The sequence below is a fragment of the Columba livia genome, chromosome 2, assembly GCF_036013475.1.
Source record: "Columba livia isolate bColLiv1 breed racing homer chromosome 2, bColLiv1.pat.W.v2, whole genome shotgun sequence".
Classification (NCBI taxonomy): Eukaryota; Metazoa; Chordata; class Aves; order Columbiformes; family Columbidae; genus Columba; species Columba livia.
In genome coordinates, this window is record NC_088603.1 from 158,300,873 (window position 1) to 158,327,612 (window position 26,740).

Consider the following 26,740-nt stretch of genomic DNA (forward strand, 5'->3'; position numbering starts at 1 on the left):
GTCAGTAATTAAGAGGATGGTTTATTTATTCTGTCTGACCTAAAGTCAGCTTTGCCTTTTTAAACACCCAAGTGCCAGCACAAACAAAAAAGCCAACAAAGAGTACAGGTCACTTATAAATCTGGGGGTCTTCTCCATGGAAAGCAGGATGCAAGTTTTTGTATTCACGGTAAACCAAAGCTGCTCATGCAAAGGAATTAAGTCTCTAAATCTCAACTTAGCCAAAAGACAAGCCATGGACATTATAAGCATTCCCAAATGAAGATGCATGTGTTTTATTCAGCGGGTCAGCTCCTATTTGGGAAATGCTTATAATCTATTTTAACTAAGCCACCATTAGGTTCAAGAAGAACATTTGATGGGCTGTGAACATGAAAACTCTCAGGAAAACCTAGAGGCATAACCCATCAGCACATCTCATGGCAACTAACCGCACTGATTAGCGAACCCCGTTGATTCCAAAGAAACCGACTACTAATTTCATATGAAACCAGATTTTGGACTACAGGAAGACGAGATAAAACCATTCGTACACTGCACCAGTTGAATCTCATGCCCTTTTGTCACGCCAAATATAAAAATACAGATGTTGTCATTTGAGATGCTAACCTTGAAGCTTTAAAAAGGCTGTAAATAGTATTCAACAAACACTGTTTTTGAGAGTTGGTGCAGTAGTTTAGTTTGGCCACACCTGAGCGTGCTCTAAGGCACAACTGCATGTTTAAGCCAAAGCAAACATTAGCAAACATCTAATATGCATATATTATAGATACATTTATCCAGTGCACACACATCTTTGATTTATTCACTCAAAGCATGCTCAGTCTGGCACTTCCATTCAGTTCCATGTCATATTTTCTGATATCTGATAGAGAACAAGATTTTCTGGATTTGATAAAGGTAATACCAGATACTCTTAATACTTCAAGCATTTTATTGGAAACCTTGTTACATCACTCACCACAAAATTTAACAGTCTACTCCTATTCTAATCCCCATTATTATTGGTATCATGGTTTATTCATATGTATTTACGTATTATAACAAACTAGGCAGATTAACCACATAGAACAAGACTCACTAGTGGTTTGAAACAAATGCAACATTTCACTAGTAGTTCAAAAAGACCATTTAGCTACTTGTTCTAAAGTATCGTAAGCTGATGTATTTCTCCATAAATGAAAATAAGCTTCCTTGCAATTCGTTAGAGTCTAATGTTGTTTCTGATTTCTAGGATACTTAATCGTTAATAAAGAATTTTAGAAGCTTTTGGGGTTATGGGAACTCAAAACAAATTGGGTTAATGTTTTAACAGAGAGAAGCAATATTAGATCTAAGATGAATGTAGGTAGAAATCTTCCTCAATTAAACGTGGTCACAACTGAATCTGTTGCACAGCCAAGAACAACAGCACAAAGTCCATTTCACCTGGTGTATCTTCAGTTGGTAGAACCCCACATCTCTCTTCCTCTGACTCGAATTAATGCAAAAAGATATCGTTTCAAACAACAGAAATGAGGAGTACTTACCAATCTGCAACAACACGGGCGTTACCAAAGCTGTCTCCATGGCGTAACAGAATTCCCTGCCGAACATGACGGCCCCGTGCATCACCCACAGGCGGATCGGTATCCGGTCGATGGATCCTTCGCTAATGGTCTCCTCACCGCTTTCATTTTCCTTGGTTTCTGGTTTCTGAAGCTGTGCCACAGGTAGATCTTGAACTTGCATAGATTCCGAGTCAGCATTCTGGGGAGCCATTTTCATTACCATAAAAATATATATATATATATATTTGTTATATCTACATAAATAACACTACCATAACTCCACAAACAAGTTAAGGTGTCTTCTCTTTCAGCTTCTGTTCCTCAGGCAAATAATGCTGATACTCCTCTTGTACAAACAGGTATCTTGCAACTTCTTGTATAGATACGAGACACCAAGAACGAAAAGCTATTTGGTAGGAATTTCCACATATGGCTTGCTGGTTTACTGTGAGTTAGAGTTAAAAATCCATAATTGCCATTCAGTTAATACCAGTTTCATAATTATTATTGAAGAAGTGCTGAAGTTGTTATTCTTGCTACAGAGAGGTGGAAAGGCGACACAAAGAGGTGCTCCACTGTTAATCCCCATCGAGCGGCTGATTAATCTGCAACAAAAAGCAAGCATTTAAAAATTTCAATAGCGTTTTTCAGGATATTGTGCCCCCCCCCCTTTAACCATATACCCTATTTCCTGCTTAATGCTTTCCATTGTCCTTGCCTGGTGTAGGGTCTTTTATTCCACATTCCCTCCTACCCCTGGAGTTCCCATTGAAATGGAGTTACTCATATTTAAATGACTGTACTCATAAGTTCCTCCAGTTTGTGGTCCTACACGAAGCCGCAGAAAAATACATCAGTGAGATCCTCAGAACATCAAGCACAAAACAAGTTCTGGGAAATTTATTGCAGGTTCCATTTCAGCAACAGCGGAGGATATTCCAGAACTATGCCAGGAAGATGATTCATTAATTACCATTTACTCCCAGGCCGCACAGACATCTCCATTTAGACTTTTGGAAGTCGTCAGTTACTTTGCAGTAACCATCCCACCATTCCTCAAGCAAACACGAGCAAAAAGAAGCCATTAAGAATATAACTTTGAGGGTTGATCTATAAATATTTATATTGATGAAGATATATAGATAGATATAGATATAGATGTACAGCATATGCTTCCATCTTCACTTTCTGCACACAAGACCAGAGCATCTTAGTCCCACGTCCTCTAAGGTTTCTGAAGACAGTGAGAGTAGAATGGTACAGTATCTTCCATCACACATTAAAGCTATTAAAGTATATGTATTCCAACCAAGTCAGACAAGCTTCTCCTGTATTTCCCCATCCTTTATGCCACAAAGTCTAAGCAGACACACATAACTGTAACACATCAATCAAAATGTGTTTAAGCACTTAGGAGAAAAATAGTAAAGCATTTTCTAAAAAGTCAGATTGCAAAATATTTGTACTAGACAGATGTGGATTTACATCTATGCACAGAGTATGACTAAACTGGTATCCCAGGACAAAACCCCCCAAGGGTATCATTCCACAAGACGTTGGCTTTGGCAGCAAAACTGGCCTAAGACATCCCCACGCCACAGTTCACTGCCCCTTCAGTTGTGGCAAGAAGAACCTCCTTGTGGGCTACAGCATAAACCAGATCGTTAAAGCTGTGAACCCAAAAATGAGCCTTCAGGAAAGAAAAATGACATGTTTGGGGTTTAGAGCACATCATAACAGCAACTCGGTTGCAGCACGACCCGACAACTGCAGCATAAGATCATCTTGAGAACTCCCTCCTCCTGGTACCCTCAGTGGGTTTATCGCATCTGTTTTGTTCTTCCATTCAGAAACGTGTTTTCTGATCTGGGCTTTTCCTCCTCCCCAGGTTCCCCAAGACGACATCAATAACAACGTAATACCATAATTTGCTTTGGAGCCAGTCAAACCTTTAAATCACACGAGAGAAGTGAAAAGAACTTACTGAACACAACTGCTGTAAGCCAAGTTTTAAGTTCCAAGTTTTAATCTACAAGCATTTTTAAGCTCCAAGTTTTAATCTATAAGCACTTTAAGCTCCAAGTTTTAATCTATACACATTAAATCGCTCCGAACAAAATTGACTCAAAATAGCATTTCTACAACCACTCAATTAACAGGAGGAGCTGGGATGCAGTGCCTACGGTTACTGAATTATGGCACACACAGGTATTTATTCAAGTTCTTCATAGATACCTTGTTTTTATAAAGGTTTTTCACCAATCAGGGTTTGTATTTACTAAGCTAATTGTCCTCCTTCCAGTAGTTAGAACAGCACTGAACTTGCATCAGGATGGGAATGGATGTGATTATCTTTCCTTGTCTTAGTTTTCAAATTACTCCTTGAAGGGCTATTGGTTTATCATAAATATGAAATTAAGCGCTGTGTGTATTAAAAAAAGACACAACCACTTGTTATAACACAAGTTCTGGGTAAGTAAAACCTACAAAATACATGTTACAGAGTAGGAGCAATTATTTTAATTGCAGACTAGTAATAAAATGTTTAATTGTTGGCAGCATCAGGCAAAACTGCACTCTGTAGAATATAAAAGCTTATGTATCAGGTCTTATCATCCAGAAATCACTCAGAATATGTGTGTTGTGTCAATGACTATGGGTCATGGATAACACTCGTGTACAAGACAGCTTTAAAGTCTGTAGTGGGGTTTTTTTAATGCTTAAAATCTATAGAGCATTTAACTTAATTTCCCTAAACACTTCATTTATTATACTACGCAGTTTGAGGGCAGCGAAATTAGACACAAAGTCACTTCATCCCACCAGAACTTCATAATGCGCTGGGACAGTTGGTTACGCGAGTGGGACGACACCGGGCTTGGAACATTTATCACTGGAAAGGATCAAGAGACAATATCTGAGATTTACCCCATTTGAACGAGACTCTTAAGGGATGACTGAAAAAGTTATTATTGAAGTGGAAGATGATGGGGAGTAATCAGATAATTCAGGAGACAATAATGGATGATAGATGGAGGCAGGCTTTGAAGCTGTAATTGAGATAAGAAGAACAGTATATTTTAAACATGCCAGAAAAAGCAGTTAGAGTATTCAAGTGCAACAGCAGAGGCACAATGGGCAGGTTTTATCTAAAGGAACAGAGAATTACTGTTCCATTACGCCAATTTTGTGGGAAGCATAACGCTCGTCTTCCTGCAGCACTTTTATCTGCCTCCAAGTGCATATTTAATACCAGAGAATAACAACAGCCTCTCAGAAAAGTCTTCCAGCTCGTTCCCAAGTCCTGCCCCGTTGTGTTCAGACTCATTTTACGCTGATCCAGATTCCACCACTGCTTTTTCCAAGTTTCATTTTGAATTTGGCGAGTTTGAATAGCACCATTCTTCCTTATCGAAAAGGGAGACAAATTCATTTACCTGCTGGAAGCATTACAGATGCTTTTATGCAGCGAAGAACTCCGAAGTAAAAGGAGTAAAATACCAAAGAAGGCATCTAGCATTATTTTCTTCATGTTTGTTGGCTAGTAAACCAATTCACAATTTTTTATTGTAGTATTGAGCATCCACAGTGATTTCCAATACAGTCCCTTTACCTTTAGTCATGCAGTTCAGAGGTGCTGGAGCATCTCCCGTGTGAGGAAAGGCTGAGGGAGCTGGGGCTCTGGAGCTGGACAAGAGGAGACTGAGGGGGGACTCATTCCTGGGGATCAATATGGAAAGGGGGAGTGTCAGGAGGATGGAGCCAGGCTCTTCTGGTGACAACCAGTGACAGGACAAGGGGCAATGGGTGCAAACTGGAACACAGGAGGTTCCACTTGAATATGAGAAGAAACTTGTTTGGGGTGAGGGTGGCAGAGCCTGGCCCAGGCTGCCCAGGGGGTTGTGGAGTCTCCTTCTGTGCAGACATTCCAACCTGCCTGGACACCTTCCTGTGTAACCTCATCTGGGTGTTCCTGCTCCATGGGGGGATTGCACTGCATGAGCTTTCCAGGGCCCTTCCAACCCCTGACATTCTGGGATTCTGTTTGCATGGAGTCCACCTAATAATAACACCAATCTATTTCTTACTTTTTAAGAAGGGATGAATTAGGCTTATTTTACTTGTCATCGAAGCAGACTGGGTATTAATACTAAGAGAGCTAGCATCGCTTCCTCAAACACGAGGTATGGTGCCAAAATATTTCAGAAAGAGAATTTCCTTTTCAACTGTACCTTTCTGACCATCCAGCCGTGCGGCAGCTAAAGAAAAGAACTCAAAAATGTAAGTAAACTGGCACAAGACATCAGTTCTCACGAAGCTGAGCCCACGTCCCACATTCTGCCGCAGACACTCATAATTCCCATCAAGTTTTAAAAGGCATTTTAATGACTAACAAAGAATAAGGAAGTAGAATGAAGAATCTCAGTCATGCGATGGGTTAATATTGGGTGTTGTGCAGAGGGAAATATTCCTGGTCTTTTAAAGTGGATATAGGAGGAGGGGACTGATTACACAGACTTTTTCAGTCTAATTGCATGTTTTATGCCTTGACCTTTGGCCACATTGTGACAACAACAAAACCTACAAAGCAGTAGTTAATATGAATATTTCAACAACGCAGGCAAGTGATATATTCTGAAAACTAATCTGGAAGCAATTTTCTAAAAGCTCCTCAAGTCACTTGTAATTTTAGCTGTTCTACTTTTCCTATCTAGTTTCCATCTAGACATAAGTCATAACACGACTACGTGAAGCACAAAACAACATTACAGGCTTGACGAGGCCGTATCACAATAATCCTGTGCCTAAAACAGGCAGCGCTCAAGACAAAGCACATGAACTAAAGAACCAGAGGGAAACTACCGCCTTTCTTTAGGGTTTCCAAACACGACAACTTATATACGTAAACTGAGATTGGACTTAGTGCCATGATCTAGTCAATGGACTAGAGTTGGACCAAGGGTTGGACTGGATGATCTCTGAGGTCTTTTCCAACCCAGTCGATTTGTGATCCCCAAATTCAGTGCTTTTCTTTTCCCTGGGACAAACGACTTTTATCACACTTTTCAATGTGGTTTGTAGCTTAGGGGTTGACAAGCGGTATTTTTGCATATGTGACACCGTCATACAGAAAACATTGGCGGTACACCCATAATTCCCCAATAAATGGGGCTAACGGTGATACTGCCCGAAGCTTTGAAGACTAAACTATTTTTAATTCATGTTCACATCTATCTCTTGCTAACAAGGAATAGGAACGTACTGTTCGACAAGCAACTAGATTTTCTGCACCAGTGCCAAGGCACATGACTTTAATTAAGCTATGAAGTAGGCAGCAAGTTTCAGGTAATCACACATGTATTTTATGATAAAAGTAATAAAGCCTGGCAAGTAGATAAAGTTCAATGGGCCCAACTGGATATCATGAGGAGATTTAAGCTCTGCTCTTTCTTCCTCTGAAGCCATTAGACAATCCTTAAGGCATTTATTGGTGTATGAAATTTATTTTGACAGGGTAGGTGTGCACTAGCTACAAAATCTGAAAGGAAAAATAAGCACAGCCTAAGAAAAAGTGGAAGGAACTTCTCTCATCCATTGCATTACCTTCCAATCACTGACCCAGACATGTCTTGTCTCCAATCTCTCTTCCATTATTTCAATGTATCTCTAATTTATTTGACATGCAAGTATACAAATTGCTCGAAGTCTCCTTAAATCGTAGTGAAGAGCTGCATTCAATTTTGTTCCGTAGGAACTGTTTTCTAGCAAATCAGGGAATACTCCAGTTCAATCACTCTCCAGTTTAAAGCAATTCTACCCTCTTGCCACTGAAAAGAAGGATGACGAGATACCATGAGCCATCATTGAATACAAACATCTTTTCATGGTTTACCACAAAAAACAAAAAGCTGAGCACCAATTCTTTCAGAACTTAACTTGGCTTCAATAATTCTGGTCACAGTTGTCACTGAGTCACTAACAGATCCTAATGGGATATTCTGCATAACACATTGAAAGAATCATTAACTAAAAAGGAAAAAAGGTACATGTACTTCTGCTTCATGAAATACTCAACTGCTTGACTGGAAAAAGAGTCCACGAGCTAACAGGACAAGATCTGACTTCCAGAGTCTTACACCATACCCTCCTTTAATTCTTCAATGAGCACATCCCACATATACACATTATTAACCATACTATTTCACCTGTGAATCACATTAGCCTGGCAAGCCTATAATTGCCCAGTCATTCTATTGTATTTACTTTTCTGCCAGCTTGGTTTATGCTAAGGTTTACAAGTAACCTCTTGAAAAGTTACCTAGACTGATTTAAGTCTAGTTTTAATATTAGTGTTGGAAAGAAAGGCATTTTGAGTTTATCTGGCTTTTCCTCAGACTAAATAAATGTTTGGCTGAACGCTTCTATCCCTGTGTTCCAGACAAACACCACTTATTATTCTTTCTATCATTCAATGGAAAAATGGACACTGGGTTCTGCTTCAGCATCTGACTGGCTTGCAAAATGATCCATCACTTGGCCTTGTGCCTTTTCAAGAGTAAAATGGCATTTGTCCAAGGATAATTCCTGATGTTTCGAGTTCAAATCCACCATGCCATAGCAATAGCATGTTGCTGTGCAAGAGCAGCTCTTAAAGACAAGGTTGATCTTCATCCCTCTCATGGCTCCAGCACAAAAATTTATCAGTTTTCAAAATACATTAAAAATGACTCTAAGGTGCCCAACCAACAGATTTTGTACAGATGACTCCCCTGGGATTAAGTTTGTTCCATAGAGACAGCAGCTTCCACTGCACATGTAGGAGCAGCTGAAAACAGACGGATACTCAGTGCAGCACAAAGCTGATTGCAGCTTCAAATTATAACAGCAAACTACATTTGCCTGTTTTGCTAGCAAGGCTAGTTTTGGTTTAAGGTGAGCTGCTTGCACAGGACTATCACATAAAATACGTTACCAGCTTATTATACTATAGGTTTCTCAATCACAAATACTTCCTCCAACAGCAGCAGCCTGTTGTTCCTTTTCTCTGCCCCAGGTTCCTCACTCCCACCCCTTCCTGCACAGTCTGAGTAGCAAACCAGACGGTGGAACCGATCTAGGTTGAAAACTAAGCTGAGAAAACCACAAAAAAAAGCCTTTATAAAGTCAGTTGGGCTTGATCTGATTGCATGGCTGCATGGATCCATACCAAGACAACAGGGGAAGGGAGCGATAGGGGCAGCCAGAAGTATTCAGGTAGCAACACCCGATGTGAAATTGCAGCTTACACAGTAAAAACATTGTCGGTGGATCGCTGTGGCTACAAGGGCAAAGAGCAGACTCGCCTGCCCAGCTCAAGATGCCTTCTCAAGGCAGAAGAAGCTCTCACAGCATGACTGGCAATCCCGATGTGTATTCTGCCTCCTAGGACTCAGACGCACAGCAGAATCCACGTGCAAAGCCAACAGGCAGCTATTTTCTCCCCGGTTGTTTTGCGGCTCTGTTACTAATTATTAGCAGCTGTTTATAGTAACAGAACTGGCCACAGGGGAAGTTTCTTTGGCCCATATTGAGACTCAAAATGTTCAGCCACTGCAGAGGGATGAAAAGCATCGAGAAAACGTACCTGGAGCTTTTGGCCCAGCTGGACAAATCTGTGCAACTACTTTACTTGAAGTTCAGCAAAGGGGCTTTATCCTTCCGTAGTCAGATTATGTTGATCCTTCATAAAAGCGTAGACTAAAAAACATCCTGTGAGTTTCTAGAAACACCATCATATGAGTCACGAGGCCTTTGGTTCAAAAAGGCAGCAATTACAGGCAAATAGTTGTTTAAATTTCCATTAAGACTTTTTCTTACATGCAAACACCAAGATTCTTAGCTACTGCTTTCTCTGTATTAACCCTATCAGAGGGGGAAACTATACTCATTCAGGAATAACTTTTTAAAAAGGCTATTATACCACATATTACTTAACAGCCCCATGCATGAGCAACGTTGCTCCAGATCCAGAGAGAAAAGTTAACCTCTGATTTTAAACCACTCTTACATTAAACTGGACTAACCTGTTTTGAACCACTAAAAGCCTGCCAAAGGAAGAAAAGGTTAAGGCTGACCGGGTGCAATCAAGAACCACGTTTGACATGTCCTAACGTTTAATTCATCGTTCCGGTGATCAAAGGCATTGAAACACACCAGCTTGCTCTACAAGAATGTCTAAGCAACCCTACAACTGATACAAACCATATTTTTTAAGAAGTTCTCCTTGAAACCCCTGTACCCAGCACAATGCTTTTGCATCATGACCTACTTTGGAGGCTACCCCACCATTTAAGCCACTGAAGGAAGGTCTGGGAGGGTGGAAATGATACTGCATGTTGGCGATTAAGATGATATGGAGCAATGCACCTCACACGGAGAAGCAGCATTTTTTCCATTCCTTGCAACGTAAACTCTGCCTGCCCTCGGGACTCTTCACACACTGTAATCCACGTGATACATTTACAACCTCCGCCGTGCCCTTGTTTAAACCAGGGCATAACTCTTGAAAAATACACTAGTTTAAGAAAAGCCAATGATTCCAGCAGTTCTGCTATCAATGCTGAACGTTGGACATACTCAACTCCCCCCCAAAAATCCATAAAAATATACAGATATCAATCCCCCCCCCCCCAGAAATACAAGAGCAACAGTGTGAGCAGCTTCACTTGAAAGGGTTGCTGAAGACTTGTTGCACCCTTTCCTCGGTATGTATACAAAATTCCAGAAATGATTCAAACCTGACATAAAGAGGATTCCAACTCCAGCCTTGCCAGGATTAAATCTGCTATAGGGTGTCCTGCCTTTGTCTTTCTGTAAAGTGTGGCCTTGACTAGAAGCCCCCTTGCTTAATTGCGATCCTCTCGCCACCTAATTCCAGCTTACTTGGAAAATTATCAAGAAGATTTTGGTTAATGTGACTATGTGGTCACAGATGGCGACCTGTGCATAACAAACACCCCGATGGGCTTTGTTTTCTGCCCAGACAAGCAGGGAGGAATAAAAAGCTTAAGATGTCAGGTGGAAAGATGAAGGTCCTCATGTTATCAGGGAGAACATCATTAGACAGCACTTAGTTATTCTCTGTATTTTGGGGGCCAATGTGATTTCCCCAGCCTGATCATATTACTGGGAAAAAAAGATGCAGGAAACCATGAGTCTTCATGAAATTACTGAAACAATTCTAGGAAGCCATCTTTCTAAAAGGGATCCAGAATTTAATGTGAAACAGACTTTATTCAGTGGATTGGATATTATACTGTTCCCCGAAGACACAGGCTGCTACTAATATTAGATCAGGTTACATTGTTAAATCACTGCTGCTGGTGTTTTCAGTAGGAAATACTTCATTTTCTTAAACTGAGGAGGTAGCATTATCTGATTCAACTTATTGTTTGGTTTGCTGCTAGGCAGAAAACTTCACATATGCTCCTGCTACCCTCATGTCCATTAATACAGATACATTAAAAGGGTAAACAGTGAAGGTGGTGTGGGCATAAATAGCAAGAGAAGCCTTCCCAGACAGCAGAAAACATAACAGCTGGTAAAACAGGCACTAAAAAGCAGTTCCGAACTACAGCAAATACACACACATGCCCTATTTACAACAGCGCCAAGTAGCAGTTTCTACACCTAAAATTAGATAAAGGTTATGGACAAAGTAGCAAAAAAATAACGACCTAGTCACCACATAAAGAACTCAAACTCATGGGGATGGTGTGAAAACACGCTGTCATGGTCGGGTACCGCTGCAAATGACAACTTGGGCTTAGAAAATGCACTAAATTGGTTCAATAAGCACAGGAAAACTTCAGCACGAGCGTGGCCAGAATAAGATGCACGAGTTTTTAAACCATGAACATGGGAGTTCTCTCCCATCAGAAGTCAATGGATCCATTCCCTCTGTCTCAACGAGGTAGGGCAGAGGAACACAAAATTAAAGCTATCGTCATCTTAACACGTTACCAAGTGGCTTAACTGGAACCATCTTCCCTTCCTGGAGAAGGACAATGAACCCAGTGGGGCTGGTGGTGCAAGAATCATTTTCAATATCAGTACATCATTGCCACTAGCATTTACTTTTTAGCAAGTTCTTTCATCAAGGCTGTTCTCTTGATTGCACAGGGTGAGAAATGAAGTTTACCAGCGCAACCATTGGTAAATTACTCTCCAGAATGAGCAATGCTTTCTATAATAGGTTGAGACTAGTGTTTTGAATGAATATTCATCTCAAAAAAACAGTCAATCCCGGATTGATTACTTAATGTACGCAAAATTAGATATTCCTTGCAGATGTTACTGTACCTACGCTAAAAGTGCGATACTTCGTTTTCACGTACTGGCATTTGAACTAATTATGTTCAATGCTCTGAAAGTTTTCAGGCTGGTTTCTTCAGGCTGTAAATGCTTAAGAAACCCAAATGCTGCGAGAATATGTATTAGACAATTACAGAAGCAATTCAATAACTCAAGACAAAAAAAAAGAGCACAGCATAGATCATGAGCTGACTTCCTTTAGCATATCATTAAAGTCTGCAAAGTCTAATTCGTTGGAATTATCTCCAATTACCAGTCCCTAAACGCATTAAGATCATTCAGTCTCAGGAAAACACTGTTAAATTAAGATTTTCACAGAATCCCAGAATGTCAGGGGTTGGAAGGGACCTGGAAAGCTCATCCAGTGCAATCCCCCCATGGAGCAGGAACACCCAGATGAGGTTACACAGGAAGGTGTCCAGGCGGGTTGGAATGTCTGCACAGAAGGAGACTCCACAACCTCCCTGGGCAGCCTGGGCCAGGCTCTGCCACCCTCACCAGGAACAAGTTTCTTCTCAAATTTAAGTGGAACCTCCTGTGTTCCAGTTTGTACCCATTACCCCTTGTCCTACCATTGAGTTGTCACCGAGAAGAGCCTGGCTCCATCCTCCTGACACTCACCCTTTATATATCTGTAACCATGAATGAGGTCACCCCTCAGTCTCCTCTTGTCCAGCTCCAGAGCCCCAGCTCCCTCAGCCTTTCCTCACACGGGAGATGCTCCACTCCCTTCAGCATCTTTGTTGCCCTGCGCTGGACTCTCTCCAGCAGTTCCCTGTCCTGCTGGAACTGAGGGGCCACCACTGGACACAATATTCCAGGTGTGGTCTCCCCAGGGCAGAGCAGAGGGGCAGGAGAACCTCTCTGACCTACTGACCACCCCCTTCTCATCCACCCCAGGTACCATTGGCCTTCCTGGCCAAATGAAAAGCATCCACAGAATTTTATTCACTCTCCACAGGCTGAGAAGTTGGGGTTTGGCTGGATTTTACTAGTTCTGAAGAAATCATTACTCGGAGAAAAACAAAAAGAGGGTTTCTCACATTTCAGCTTCTCCAGAGGGTTTGTAAACAGTTATACGTAACAGCTTATATCACCTTACACTAAATATTCTCATTTTCCCTTCTTTGAGTGAACTGACAGATCAAACCAGCACATTGTCACTGTGACAGCTTGGTAAATAAGTCTGAGCCCACACTGATTCACTATGAATCTTGGAAACTCTCATCAATGAGAAAGATCTTTTCCCTTCCACTAGTAACGTGCTATAGGTTAGCGCAGTAGATTTATAGTAAACATCTTCGGTGTCTCCCTTTTGAAGCACAAGTGATTAGGAACAAGCATTATAACTCAAGCACTTCAGGTTTTCAGGACTGTCCCAAGCATGACAGACACGTTTATGTTCATGAAATACCCCTATTTGATTTACTTTCTCAGTTATTTAAATAAACATTTGAACTGACCTAGCTGTGATGCACGTCCTATATATTTTAAGTTATAAGATAACCAAAAGTTAGGAATCCCCTTGTAACACCAGTAATTAACAAAATTAATAAATATTAAATAATACCAGAAGAATACTGTTTGGCCAGTAATATGGATAAATTGGTGCTTACAAGGTGGCATCACCACACTGATTTCAGATTTACAGCATCTACAAACAATACAGTAAGAACTTCCACAAATGGTACTTTAAGCAAAGTAGGTGAAACATACCCTTTAAAATTTACACTAAGAGAAAGAAATGCAGGTAACAAACAGACAAACCATCCATTCTAGACAATTTTAGTGCAAGTAATATGATATAGACAGCTGGTTTATGAGAGAGCTGGTGGCCACGTTTAAGAGCAGCTTGATGAATACATATTTTGATCCTGGCCTAGGAACTAATGCTATTTTAGTCATGTGTTTTGCCAAGCTGCAACCCTGTCAGAACTGGCAGGATAAGATATTTACTGACACACACGCTGAAATAATAAGAGGCTGCAAGTGCTTGGCAGTTGGACTTGATACAGAAAGACAGGGAAATATTTAAAGGACACAGACCTCTCCCATTTGTGACTTTGTCGAACTATGAAACACTTGGCAAAGTCTTGTCAGAATTCGGCATTTTTACCTAAGTTGGGAATGACTGTCAGACACTATTCTCTTGCACAAGCTCCAGCATCCATGCTATTTCACCGCTGTTTTGCCTTATGAACTATTATCCTCCCCCAAAAAAGGTTTGAAAAGCATCTGGTCTCCCACAAGCATATTCTGTTGGAGGTTTCTAGCAGATATGCAGCCTAACGTTAACTAAAACATCCTCAGCAAATCAATCTTACACACCTAATTTTTTATTGAGTGTTCATAAGAAAATATTGTTGCAATAGTTTCTACGGGACTAGACAAGGTTTTTCTAGTAGGAAGAGAGTTTCTTTGCTTAAAAATGATATTTAAGGCCAACAAATCACAGCCAACATTTACTTAGTTGAAAGGTTCAAGCTGATTGCGCTTGAGTCGTATTCTAGACGCAGGATTGCTGGCATAAAGAATGCGGTAGCGAGAAGTTCAACCTATACAAACACAATTGTTTAGAAAGCAAAGCTAATCTAGTGGTTGCTTCTTTATGTGCAGCTAATTGCATACCAGCAAGAGAACCTTTCGAGATTGTTCGCCGAGGCAGAAGGAATTTGTGGTCAGATAGTATCACAGGTATTTCTGTAGGTAGGCAGAGCTGCTTTAATACTTGAAGGCACTGAATGCTGCATGAGGAGTACAACAAAATAAATGCCAGAATTTCAGTACATAGAGTCGCATGGTACTCAAGTGCAGCAGCTGAGTTAGCAGGTTATACTATTAAGCATCTAAGATCCTCAGAAAGGCATTAGATCCTCTTCTCAGCAGTGCATTCACTGAAGTCGGAGAACAAGCAACCACTTTTCTTCTTCTGTTATTGTGGATCGGTCCTGAGGTCTCAAGCCAAGTGGGAAATTCAATTCAGAGACAGGGACAGAAGCAGCAACCTGAGCACCTGGCAAAACAGGCTGGGTTTTGTGCCTGTATTGTTTTAAGAGACACCAAAATACAAATGCAGTTAGTGCAAGCCATCTTGGAGGAAGGAAAAGGGACTCTGTAGTCTATATGATTATACTTTCAATGTAAATAACAGCTACAAGCTAAATTCAGGACCCCAGAACTGGTCATGTGTATATAGTTGAAGACTTTGAGTATCTCCTTGATATTTAAGATGCATATGAAGTAGAACTTGGAGAGTGGCAAGTGAAGTTTGTTCAGAGCGTTCATTTGAAGGATCAACAGGCACAAAGTCTTGCTTGATAAGTCTTTCTCATTAGTCTAACATACATCTAATAATAACATTATTAAGGGACCTCCTGTCTCAGAGGCAGTACAGCTATTCACAGAACATACCAGAGGAAGAACCGACCAAAGAAGAGCTGATCAATGAACTTTTCAATACATTACCAGGAGCCTTCTCTAAACTACTAGACCATACTCGAGTAATATCACACAGCAACAGCACAGGCTTTGTGGAGATAGTCAAACAGATCTCCATTCATGTTCTGTCATCCACACACCATTATCCTTCTTAAAATTTGTGGTTGCACACTGTTCCTCATCTTGCTCCACTCACATTCAGTCCAGCTTCATCTCTGGTAAAAGAAATACTGGTACAAGACCTTTAGCCTTACTCTTTGCTCTGGTTTAGTCTTTGTGGCTCAGCATAAGTTGTTGAGAACAAACACATCACAAGTTTGGGCATTCAGCTCTTCGCTTGAAGCTTTCGTTGTTTTCTGTTATCTGATCCTATAAGGATAATGGGTGCAGAGTCTCCTCACTGCTCCCCTGGAAAGCTGAGCCTGACCTTACACTATCCTAGATGTTACACTTCCAGCTCCCTCATCCGTCACTTCTGATCAGCTCTTGGCAGCTTTTACTTGCTACAATATACCGCTAATTTCTCCGTTTTCAAAACGGACTTGATGTTCATCTTCCAGGACATGATGACAACTGCCCACAACAGCGACCCAAGCAAGGAGCATTCCAAACCACATGCAGAGGTCAGATAAAGTATGATGTGAACACACATCTGATTGAAGCTGTTAGGTGATCACGACTAGACAAATTTCAGAAAGGGATTCTTTATTTCCATGGTGAAGAAATCACAGGCTTACACCTGCATGGAAAAACAGGACAGTCATAATTCCTACAAAGGGATGAGTTCAAGTTGCCAAACCAAAGTACTTGAATGAGTGCTGCATAATACTACCTAATACATTTTCAAAAGAGTGTTAGGTCTTCAATACTATCTCTTTAAATAACTGTTCTACTTTTAACGGAATACTTTCTCTTATCAGTTTATTCGGGTACAAGATAGCAGCTTGGCTTGCAAGCCAGTTCCCATGAAGATAGTTAACACTTGCAGGATTCCTTTCTCCAACATCAGAACCAGCTAAATCCATTTATCCCACATGGAGTTGATAAGGGACAGCACATCTGCCCCTAAATTATTTCGCTGCTTTGGGCTGGTTCCCTCACTGCTTGCAAGATATTTATAGGCAACAGTTCATTGGAATTAACTTGCCATTCAGCTTAAGGAACAACTTTACCCTGTACCTGTTTAATTACTTGATGAGAAGAAAAAGCGTTGTTACCTTGATACAGGAGTATATATTAGTCCTAAGTATATGAAGTGTTATATATATGGCTATTAAGAGCAGGGAAACAAAAAATACCAAGTGCCATGCATCCCTATAGTGAGGATCTGAGAACCTTCGATGAAGCCACCACAGAAGTGGGTAGAACACTCAGATGCACTTGGAGAACATTACACCATTCTCCACATCTTTTGCAAAGAGTAGTGACTCCAAACCAGTATTTAAGTAGCTTTTTGGGAGTTTTCTCACATTGGTTTGGAAGCATCAGCAGTTGGTTGAGCAGGTTTATTGAACAGAGGGCTACAAAGATGGCAAAGGACAGTGAAATTAAACTATAATAAACTGGAAATACTTATTCATTGTTCCTGCTAGCAGGGTTAACTGGAGAAGGGAGTAGATGTTTTTCAGGAAGACCTATAGATTACAGCAGAGAATCAAAACCCAGGTCAGGCTCCTGTTGAAAGTTGATATTCTTCATTTTGTTCTAGTGTTATAATAAGGGTGAGGATCACCTCACATGACTCTTCTTAAACAAAGTAAAGCTTGACAGTAGGTTTCTAACATAAAAGCTGTTTAAGGATCACAAAGTGATCTCTCCAGAGCCCTTAAGGTGAAACATTTCATTGTTGTTGAAGCTTATTTGAATGAAAAGCATCACTTGCCCTTCTGGGCTGTTTTATTTCGGCAGCTGTGCTTAGTCATTCTAAATGTCAACTTAAAGCACCAGCTTATGCAATAAACTAAGGTGTTTACTGTTTGAACAGTCACCTGCCAGATTTTTGAAGAAGATTTGAAGAAATAGGTCCCTTCTAACTCAGGAGATTCTGTGATTCAAGAATGCACAGTTAAGCATAATACATCCTTAAGCATTTTAGGTTTTAAGAGCCTAAATTGAAGTTTCTTAATGTTGCTTTGTGTAGTGGCCAAAATTTAACAGACAAAACAGGGGCACCACATCTGTTAATCTCATTTGAACGAACTGCATTTATTATCCAGTAACAGTTTAAAGTTTGTTCTTCCAGTAGAAAATTCCTAAGTCAGACATATTTCCCTATAAAAATATTTCTAATAGCTGGACTTTTGACCCATTAACTTATCTGGAGACATACAGATCACCATATAGCAAAACATAGTCCAAAAGGTCACTTCCGTTGTTTTAAACCTTTATTTTAAACCCAAAAGGTACTTCTATTTCTAAGTTGCAATTCCACATTTAAACAGCCTTAGCTTACACCCTCATTTTCAGTCAAGCAGCAGAGTTTAAGATAATTTAATTTGGTTAGAGGGTAAAAAATCACTGGTTTACTAGGAAAAAAATGCCACAGGAAAAGAATTCATGCAATGTCTGCAAAGTTCTTCCTACTTATACACACTCAAGTTGGACTGTGCAGATAAACTGTTGGCTTGGAAAGCTTTCTAAGCTCACCTTCCACCACTCGTTATACGTCAAGTCTAGAGAAACAGGATGAATATAAAATGTGCAACTACATCCTGTGTTCTCCTCGATGAAAAAATACTTGTCCTGTAACCATCAGCTTCAACCAGGCTTAAACCTTCGCTGGCATGGAATGCAAAACTCTGCAAATATACAAGCCTTCAAAACATGGAACTGAAACAAGCATATACACAAGTCTCCCAGGTTCGGTATGAAATGTTAATTCCTACCAAAGAATAGTGCAAAACAGATTCCAGTTTACTTTAGGACAGGCATGGGGAAACTCACCCAGCCATCTGGGTAGGATCAGGAGTGACTTGATCCCAGATTTCTTTGCTGTATGGAAAATAAACACACACACAAACACCACCTCACATGCTTTTTATTAAACACTTCCTGCAATTAAGTTAATTTCAGAAGTGTTGGCAGCCATACACTGAAATCCATCCTCCAAATCCCAGGAGATGGTGAACAGTGACACTTGTCTGTCACTTTGGATACATCTGCCATACACTGTAAATTAAACTGTGCACTTGATGAGAAAAGCTGGCCAGACTTCTAGGCTTTACCTGCTTAATCTGAAGTTTAAGTTTGTGTCTAACCTTCTACTTAGTCTGGGGAGCGTAGATCTGACATTAAACTACAAGCCCAGATAAAAACCAACTTGTGATGTATTCAGTCATGTAAGCCTCCTATATTTTCAGTCTTTCTTATAAGGGTGACAGCATTATTACAAGCCTAAACCCTTTCACATGCAAAAAGGCACATTTGCGTAGCTTTAGTCTTACCTGCTTTCACCAAACAACTTATAGAGACACAGTTTGTTAATAGAGGAAAGTTCTGGGCTCTTGCTTTGTCAGACACAACAGAGCTGAGAAGTTTCCAGACTGGGCTTCCTGGTTTGCTCTCCAGTATTTAATAAGTTTCTTCAGTGAAAGCCAAGAATTGGCCAGCACTCTTATTATTTGAAAAGATATCACTATTACCCAGACAATTAAAAAGGAAGTTATTTAATCCCTAAAACAACAGTGAGCAAGAAAATGAAGCATAACAGCAGCAGCATAACGACACCAGATAAGAATTAGAAAGGATGCTGGGCTGTCATTGAAGCAAAAAGAAGGAACTCATTTTTATTTAGTATTTGCCACTGGCAGGTTTCCACTCATTTTCCAAGTTACAGGTAGACGCAATGTTGGTGAACTGAATGCTCTTACTGGAGATAACATGTTGCTTTCATTATGCAAGATGGACAGTATATTGCACGGTAAAGATGTTATAAACACATAGAAAAGTATTTACATGCATCAGCATTAGACTTCGCTCTTATTAGACAATATACCCTTGGTATTAGACCTTCGGGAACTATTACCAACACAGCTCCTAGAACATCTCTCCAGTTCAGATTTTTGTTTCTAATTCAAAGCAATTTTACCAAGAATGCTTGAGGCACAAAGCTGCACCTGCTTGTCCCATTTCCTAGAGGCAAGATCTCCAAATCATTTGGAATGCAGCAATTTTAAAGTCTTATTCCCTACTTAAAATTTGTCTGTCGTAAGCTACGGTGTATATATTCAGTCTTAATACAGTAATTGCTATGGAGGGATATAAAGCTTTCTCTAGGAGGGATGTCTGCCCATGAGCCACTTACCAGCCTGTGGTTTTATCTGTTGAAAGCTTCTAAAACCTCAAATATCAGTGAAGATCCTCAGGGGCATAACAACTACTAAATTCCCAGTAGGCAGAGTGAGGTTGTGATCCACAATCAAGGAAGCTTTAAGTTCACTGAAAGATCCTGTAATGAAGATATTTAGAAATACCTACACACACTCCTTACAGAGCCACCCAGACAGTGAGTCTGTTGACCAAAAGCTTCTGAAAGAGGCTGAAGTTGAGGGAACAGTGTAGCTATTATTGTCCCTATGATAAATTCCGGCATTCATTACAACCAGTTATTCAGTAACCAGCCTTAACACAGAACTGGAACTGATCTCTTGGAAAGAGCATTAATTTATGAGCGTGGTTAATGAGGAAAAGAAAGCTGTTAAGTACAGCTCAGGGAAATACTGTGCCATGTTGGGCTGCTGGATGAGTTGAAGTCTGTAGCCTGATGAACATGTACATATAGCAGTCTGCAGTTATTGAGTGCTTTAATTGTCTAAGTATCTTTCCATGCTTGTGCAGATATAGGAAGATGCAAAGAAATCTGGTCAAGGAACACAGAGTCAAATTTATACCAATGATCCCTGAGACTCATTAGGTTTTACATACAGTGATATTAATTAGATCCAGCCATGAATGGGCTAAGAATACCCTGAGACACAGTAAGGATCTATCTTAAGTCATCACACCAAAGACTTTGACTTGCCCACAAGCATATCCTGCTGTTCCAAACTAGTAAAAGAATTATTAACAATTAAATATCAAGCTTGCTAGATGAATTGGTATCAATGGAAAATGCTAGCACAAGATTCACTGGATGGGAACCCAAACCCTTTTATGTACAGCTACTGCACAGTGGAAAGACCACTTTTATCTAGCACTCCAGTTCATAGAATACAAAGAAGATTAGAGATCACAGTAGTACTATAAAGTTAAAAGGTTTATTATCTTCCAAGAGCATCCTGAGTTGTCATGCAAGCTATCCAGAGTGACAGTCTGGAAGAGGACACATCCTACCCGTTCCATGCCATTCTGGCGGTGGACAGAGATCTACTAACCGTGCATCTGCATATTAAAGAGTTTTGAACAGATCACACATATAAGGCAACAAGTTGGAACAGTGATTGAAAAGCAAAGCAGCAGAAAAAGCTCCAACCCCAAAGCCAGTGATGGCTGTAGAAACATGAAGGGTACAGATAATTGTCAAGTCACTCCCCTTTTCAGCCCATCAAAGGAACAAAATTTTCTGACGTTTAGGCTGTGACAACCAATGTGAATGGCAGCTGGAGCCACAAAAGTGCCATGGTGCTGGAAACAATCAGGATAACTCCTGCACTGAGACATGGGAGCCTTTTCCCTCTCTCCACCAAAGTTAGAAGCAGAACCAGAGCCAAGAAAAAGAACAAACCTACATCACAAGCTGATTCCCCCAGATCCACTTCAGACAGCAAACAGGACATGTGCACTAGATGTGTTAGTGTTAAAGCAAGTTGTACATTTGTTTTGGGTTATTTTTTCTGAACTCTTGGGATTTAGCTGGCCAACCACACTACTCTAAGGAGCAATAGTTCAGACTGTCAAATCGCTCCTCTGGGAGTACCCAGAGCCAGACTGCACAGGCCAGTTTGCTTGCTTAGATATTCCCCTTGTAAAATGGAAGCAGTATTTTTACCCTGCACCTTTTCCCTCCCCACAAATGAAAAAATCCTGAAGCTCTTGTTACCAAGAAGCAAAAAAATCCAGCACCAATGCTACTTTAATAGTTGATTCTGTTCTTCCTATTTGTAGTCCCACAATTGATAAGCAAGTTGTAGGTTAAACAGCACTCAGAATAAGTATATGCTGGAAGTCCACTTGCTGCATGTAAGTGATGATAGAAAATTAAGTGGCAAAGAAATCTGACTGTTCTGTAGTCATCGCTTGTTGTGTTAAGCCACTGGTTTCTGGATGTGGTCCAGGAAGACAGATCATATATTCAAGGACAAAATAAAGATGGTAAGAGTGACACGCAGTTGTGCTTTTGTAAAAGAACACTTTGGGTTCAGCCTCCAGTTAGATCATTTATTTATCTGGCACCAAAGGGTGATAATGGCTTGTTTTCAAGTCTCCAAAATAAATGAACTATGCTGCATGCAGAAGTAGTCCAGGCCAGCCAGCAGAGGATAGAAAATATGCAGGGTCAGCATAACACTGGTTTCAATTTCAGTTACGAAAACATTAGAGCTCTCATTTAAAACAAGATGAGGAAACTAAGTTCTCTCTCCACTCTACTGAAAGCAACAGCCTTGCTCTCCCCAGAACATCAATAAAATCCACCTGAGATATAGTTTAGCAAAACAATTTGAGGGTGTGCTTTCCTGCTGCTATTTACACACCAAGATTTTTAGAAGCATCTTCAGTCTATTCCTTACGGCTCTTTGTTTACCTTCTACCCTTCTATACCATCATAAATTGTCAGTCAATAGCTGCTAGACACTTCAGTCTTGTAAGAAAAGCAGGTCTTGGTCCACTCCTGGAGCACCTCAGGTCCCCAGATTAGTCAGTCTTCATATAACACTGCAAAACAGATGGCAAGTCAAACCTAAAGTATCAAGCTGGCCAGGTGTTCTAAAGCTAAAGAGACCAGTTTAATAGCCTATACCCTTCATAGATGGGAGTCCTGGAAAGCAAGTCTTAAAACCCACTTAGAGCTGGGGAAGAGTTTTATTAGTTGTCCACGTTGTGGAGACCAACACCCCATCATCTATATATTGAGATTCATGTTCAAGTGGACTATGAGCCAAACCAAGGTCAGAAGCAGCAGGTCCTAAGCCAAACCAAATTGTTACCCAACAAAAGCCTTATGTCCTGATGCTTGCCAGAGTCACTTGCCAAGAGCAAGTTTGATGAGAAAGCTGGCTACTTCTCCCAAGTTGTTTTAATGCAATATGCCAGCTGCAGTCTAAATGGCTTTACAGCACTTGTTGGAAATACCAGCACTAAGGGGCTTTAGTTAAGCTACCGTGTGCCAGGTTCCCTAAGATGGCAGCACACAAACCACCTTAATTCAGCCACTGCAGAGCTCCAAATCCACTGCTGAGGTGCCAAAAACTCAGCTTAAACTTGAGGCAAATTCAGTCTCCAGCAACTCTATCAGGTCTAGATTTAATAGTATGAACTCAGCTCTTTTTCATGCAGAGTATCTTATTCCACTCTGACAGGAGTGAACTGTGATACACAAGCATAACAGAATAACCAGTTTATTCAAGACAGCAATAACTACTCAGCACGAGGATTCAAAAGACCCTTTAGTCTCAGCTGGAGGATACAAGATCCTTTACCAGCATAAATTTTGGGCGGTTACCCTGAGTAGGGCTGTGACCCAAATGCAAGATGTGTGGGTTACTGATAAGCTGCTGATCTTAAAACAGTCACCTGACGAGCAGCAGCTTACTGAAAGCATGTAAAGTCTTCAGTCCACAGCACAGAGCTCCACAGTTTAAGTGTCTGCTGCCAGGCTTGGTTTTTGGGCTGTCCGGGATCTCCTGTCTGGAAGGTGACTCTCAAACAAACACCAGCTGCATCAAGCTGCACACACAGTGTCACTCATCCCGACAGCCAGCATTCTGCCTCAACTGTCTGGCAACTGGATTTGCCCAAATAATTTGTATTTTCTGCTTCTGTATGGTGACTTCAACACACAGCTCTGCTAGAAAGATGATTGGACTTGTTAAAGCAGTTACTGCTCAGGAAAAGTATTTCGGTGTTTCAGACACAACAGTTTAGCACTGGTGTATGAACCGAGTGACAAGCGTTGCGCTCTATATTCCCCAAGTTAACCACCCTGCTGAAGGGATGCTGTTTAGTAGGGCTGCAAGTTGAAGGACCAGGAGCTCTAAAAGAATAGTTAGCAAATCAGTTAAGCCTTCTTTAATGTAAACAACTGCACATAGGGTTATGCCACTTGTCAGCACAGTTTTGATGAGTCTTATGCCTACAGCTGGAATAGGTCACAGCCTGGGACCTTGCAAGTATTGCAAGTAAAGGGGAGTGACTCTTGCAAAACCCAAACGCAGCACAAAACAGTTCATATTACCATTACTCCGCAAGCTGCCAAAGCTTCTACGTCCACTACGTGACAGCCTCATCACTTCCATAGCAGCTCTCCTGGCAGATCAACTGGAAAGCCCCACTTCAAGTCCAGTAGCTTTGCTTTTACACTAACCCCCACATTAAAGTCAGTCTGAAGTGACGCCTGTTTTTATGTCAAGCATGACACCACTGCACATGCACTGTTGCTCAACACACACTGCTCAATACCTTGGTGCAAGTATTTCAGGGCAGCTTCTGCTGTCAGGGGTAACAGCAGAGGTACAGACTGCTAGTTCAGCTCAAACAGAACTGCCAGCTGCAGCTTTTGTGGTCAGTGAGAAAGGATTTCACTGGTCTTGCCTAACGTGCAAATAGAGGTGCTCACATACAGTGCGTGAAACGGGGTGCCTGCTCAACAAATTGAAGCTTGAAGCTATGAACAGTAGAATATCACAGGCAGAGTTTACAGATTACACTAGACAAGATCAAATGCTACAGGGTAAGGGAACTATTTATTGCTTAAATCAGTGTCTGCTCAAAGTATAGAAGTGTTACATGCAACTGTATTGACAACTGCAGGCATTATCCAGCAGCTTGTGGGTCATTTCTGCCATCAGCTTCCCACCTAGGCATTTATAAGATGCCCCTCAAACCTTAAGCATCTTTTCTAATTTGGCAAAACATTTTGACTTCAAGAAGGTTTGTTTTTTTTTTTTTTTCCAGACATTAAATGCAGTTTCACTGGTGAAATACTCTGCAGATACCATGCAATGTTAGTATTCTCAAAGCTTTTAGAAACAATCCATTTAAAACAAGTTTATATAGGGACAGAGGCAGAGTCCACACATTCCAGCCTTGGCACACAAGCAGAGCAATATTAACTTATCAAGAGCTAACTTTCCAGCTGTCAGTGAATCCAGGACTGGAGAGAGTTTAAAGGTAATTAATTAACCTCTGAGGTCACAGCCTTGTGAGATGGCTCCAAATTCAGCCTGCTTCCTCTAAGCTGCTCAGAGCCTGTGTTTCCCCATGGCAGAACAAAGGCAGTTGCTTCAGAAAGCCCCTCAACTAGGCTACACATTTGCTTCAGTGTGAAAAATTAAGGTGACATGTACTTAGACCTACATATATTGTTTCAGTCGGAGTTACACTGTGCATTGTTGGAAGCCATGTAAATACTCCCCTTGTGTTGCCACACTGAAAAGGCACATGAAGAACGTTGTATTTCAGTCATGGCGTGACAAAGAAGGAGCAGCAAGTTCACCAGCTATTTCAGTCTTCTAACCACCTTCTCACCACTAATAAAGGACACTTCCAGCAGAAGACATCCTCCCTTAGCTTAAGGCAGTACAACCCAAGTGTATTTAAAACAGACAGAACTGCTGAGATACATTTTAGCTTTGAGGGAGAGGATTACTTTCTATTGCAAGCAGCCCTCACAGCATCCAAACAAGATCATGTCAGCAGATACTGCTCATTCCTTTCACAAACTCCCAGGGAGCAGCAGGTTCCCGCAGGAATTAACACACATTACGCAAGAGGGTTATCTATAGAACCATACGTTTTCAATTTTACTGAAGATGCCTCAGTCATACATAATTAAGTGCAAGAACTGCTATAATTTACTTGCTCAGAGGCATGAGCCAACACATGTAAACTGGCCTCTGATATTACAAATCCCCAACCAAAATAGAAGCCGTTCCGCTGATCCCATCCATTACATCATGGAAATTGCTATTTTGTCATGAAAACTCCCTTAAATACCCAATTTAATCTCATTAGTACAGGAATGAAGCTCTCACTTCCAAGACAGCAGCTGCCACTACCTTTGACAGACACAAGAACTCATTGATGTTTTCAGATGCCTCGGAGACCACGGGATGCAGCTTTAAGAGCTTAAGGTAGTGTCAGCTTTTCAAACTTACAGTTAAAGGTATTCTGGAAGCATTTACAGCATATTTATATTATAGATGATAAAGATAATCTATATAATATATAGATATATTATAGACTATATAAAGATTATATATAAATGTCTTAATCTTTTGTCTGAAACCCCTTTCCTTATTTAGGAAAGGAAAAATGAGGCCCGCTGAATATTTCATCAATCCAGTATAACCATCAAAACAAGTGAGGAAGACCATATCCTTTGCAATACTGGTGTGAGGGATGAAGACATGCACAAATTATGTAACTACAATCACATCAGCAACCACTTCTGCTAGATAGGTACAAAAATACCTGGGAGGGAGGCAGAAAGCACACACCAGCTTGCCTTCTTGGAGTTTGAGCACCTGCTCAAGCATATTTCATTAAATATTTTATAGTAGGGTCTGATTGAGGCAGTGGAACGTGACACAGATAATACCGGAGCAGTTTTTACGGAGCAGTAGGGATACACGCTCTAACAGCACATTTTCTTCTCAGGAAACTGCAGTGTTGTGAGGATATCTGTGCTCCGCACTTCCAGTGCTGTTGATCCCTGTGGGTCCACTCCTTGTACGATCTCTCCTTTCCTGAAGGAGAAATCACCTCCTCTGTCCAACATTCAACATCCTGCAATATCTTTCCCATCCTTTCCCATTTGTAATTCGCTGCATTAGTCAAGCTCTAACAACATTGATTCACTCACTGCACCCAGAGCCTTCGGCCAGAGCTTTCCCTCCCCTCTTTTTTTCCTCTATACACACCACAGACCAGTCACTACAACAGAAAAGAGAGTATGGGGAGAGTATTTTTCAAGGTCAAACAGCTTCAACACCTGCTAAAGGTACTAAAAAAGGGGCACCTTAGGGCTGCACAGCACTGATAATGTTATCTTAAGGAAAACGGCAGCTTTCACGGGAGGTTTAAGAATTAAGTGCTAAGAAATTTCTTCCCCCAGTCCACTCCCACCATCATATCAGACTAGGTGAGGCCAGACTCAACTGTTTCATGGTAAAGCACTGAGATCAGGTTACAGATTAAGTGTGGTATTATTCAAATGGCAGACTAGTGAAGTTTAATAGTCTGAA

At 40.9% G+C, this 26,740-nt stretch overlaps 1 protein-coding gene across 4 annotated transcripts in view; it reads right to left on the reverse strand.

The window, feature by feature from the left end:
* SLC45A4 (solute carrier family 45 member 4) overlaps positions 1–26,740 on the reverse strand; it is a 92,685-nt gene that overhangs the window by 39,311 nt on the left and 26,634 nt on the right. For all 4 annotated transcript variants that reach the window (XM_065054492.1, XM_021290599.2, XM_065054493.1 and 1 more), the window contains exon 2: positions 1,530–2,155. In XM_065054492.1, the coding sequence (XP_064910564.1) occupies positions 1,530–1,773 (244 nt within the window). In that variant the 5' untranslated portion in view covers positions 1,774–2,155. The remainder of the gene's footprint in view (positions 1–1,529; positions 2,156–26,740) is intronic.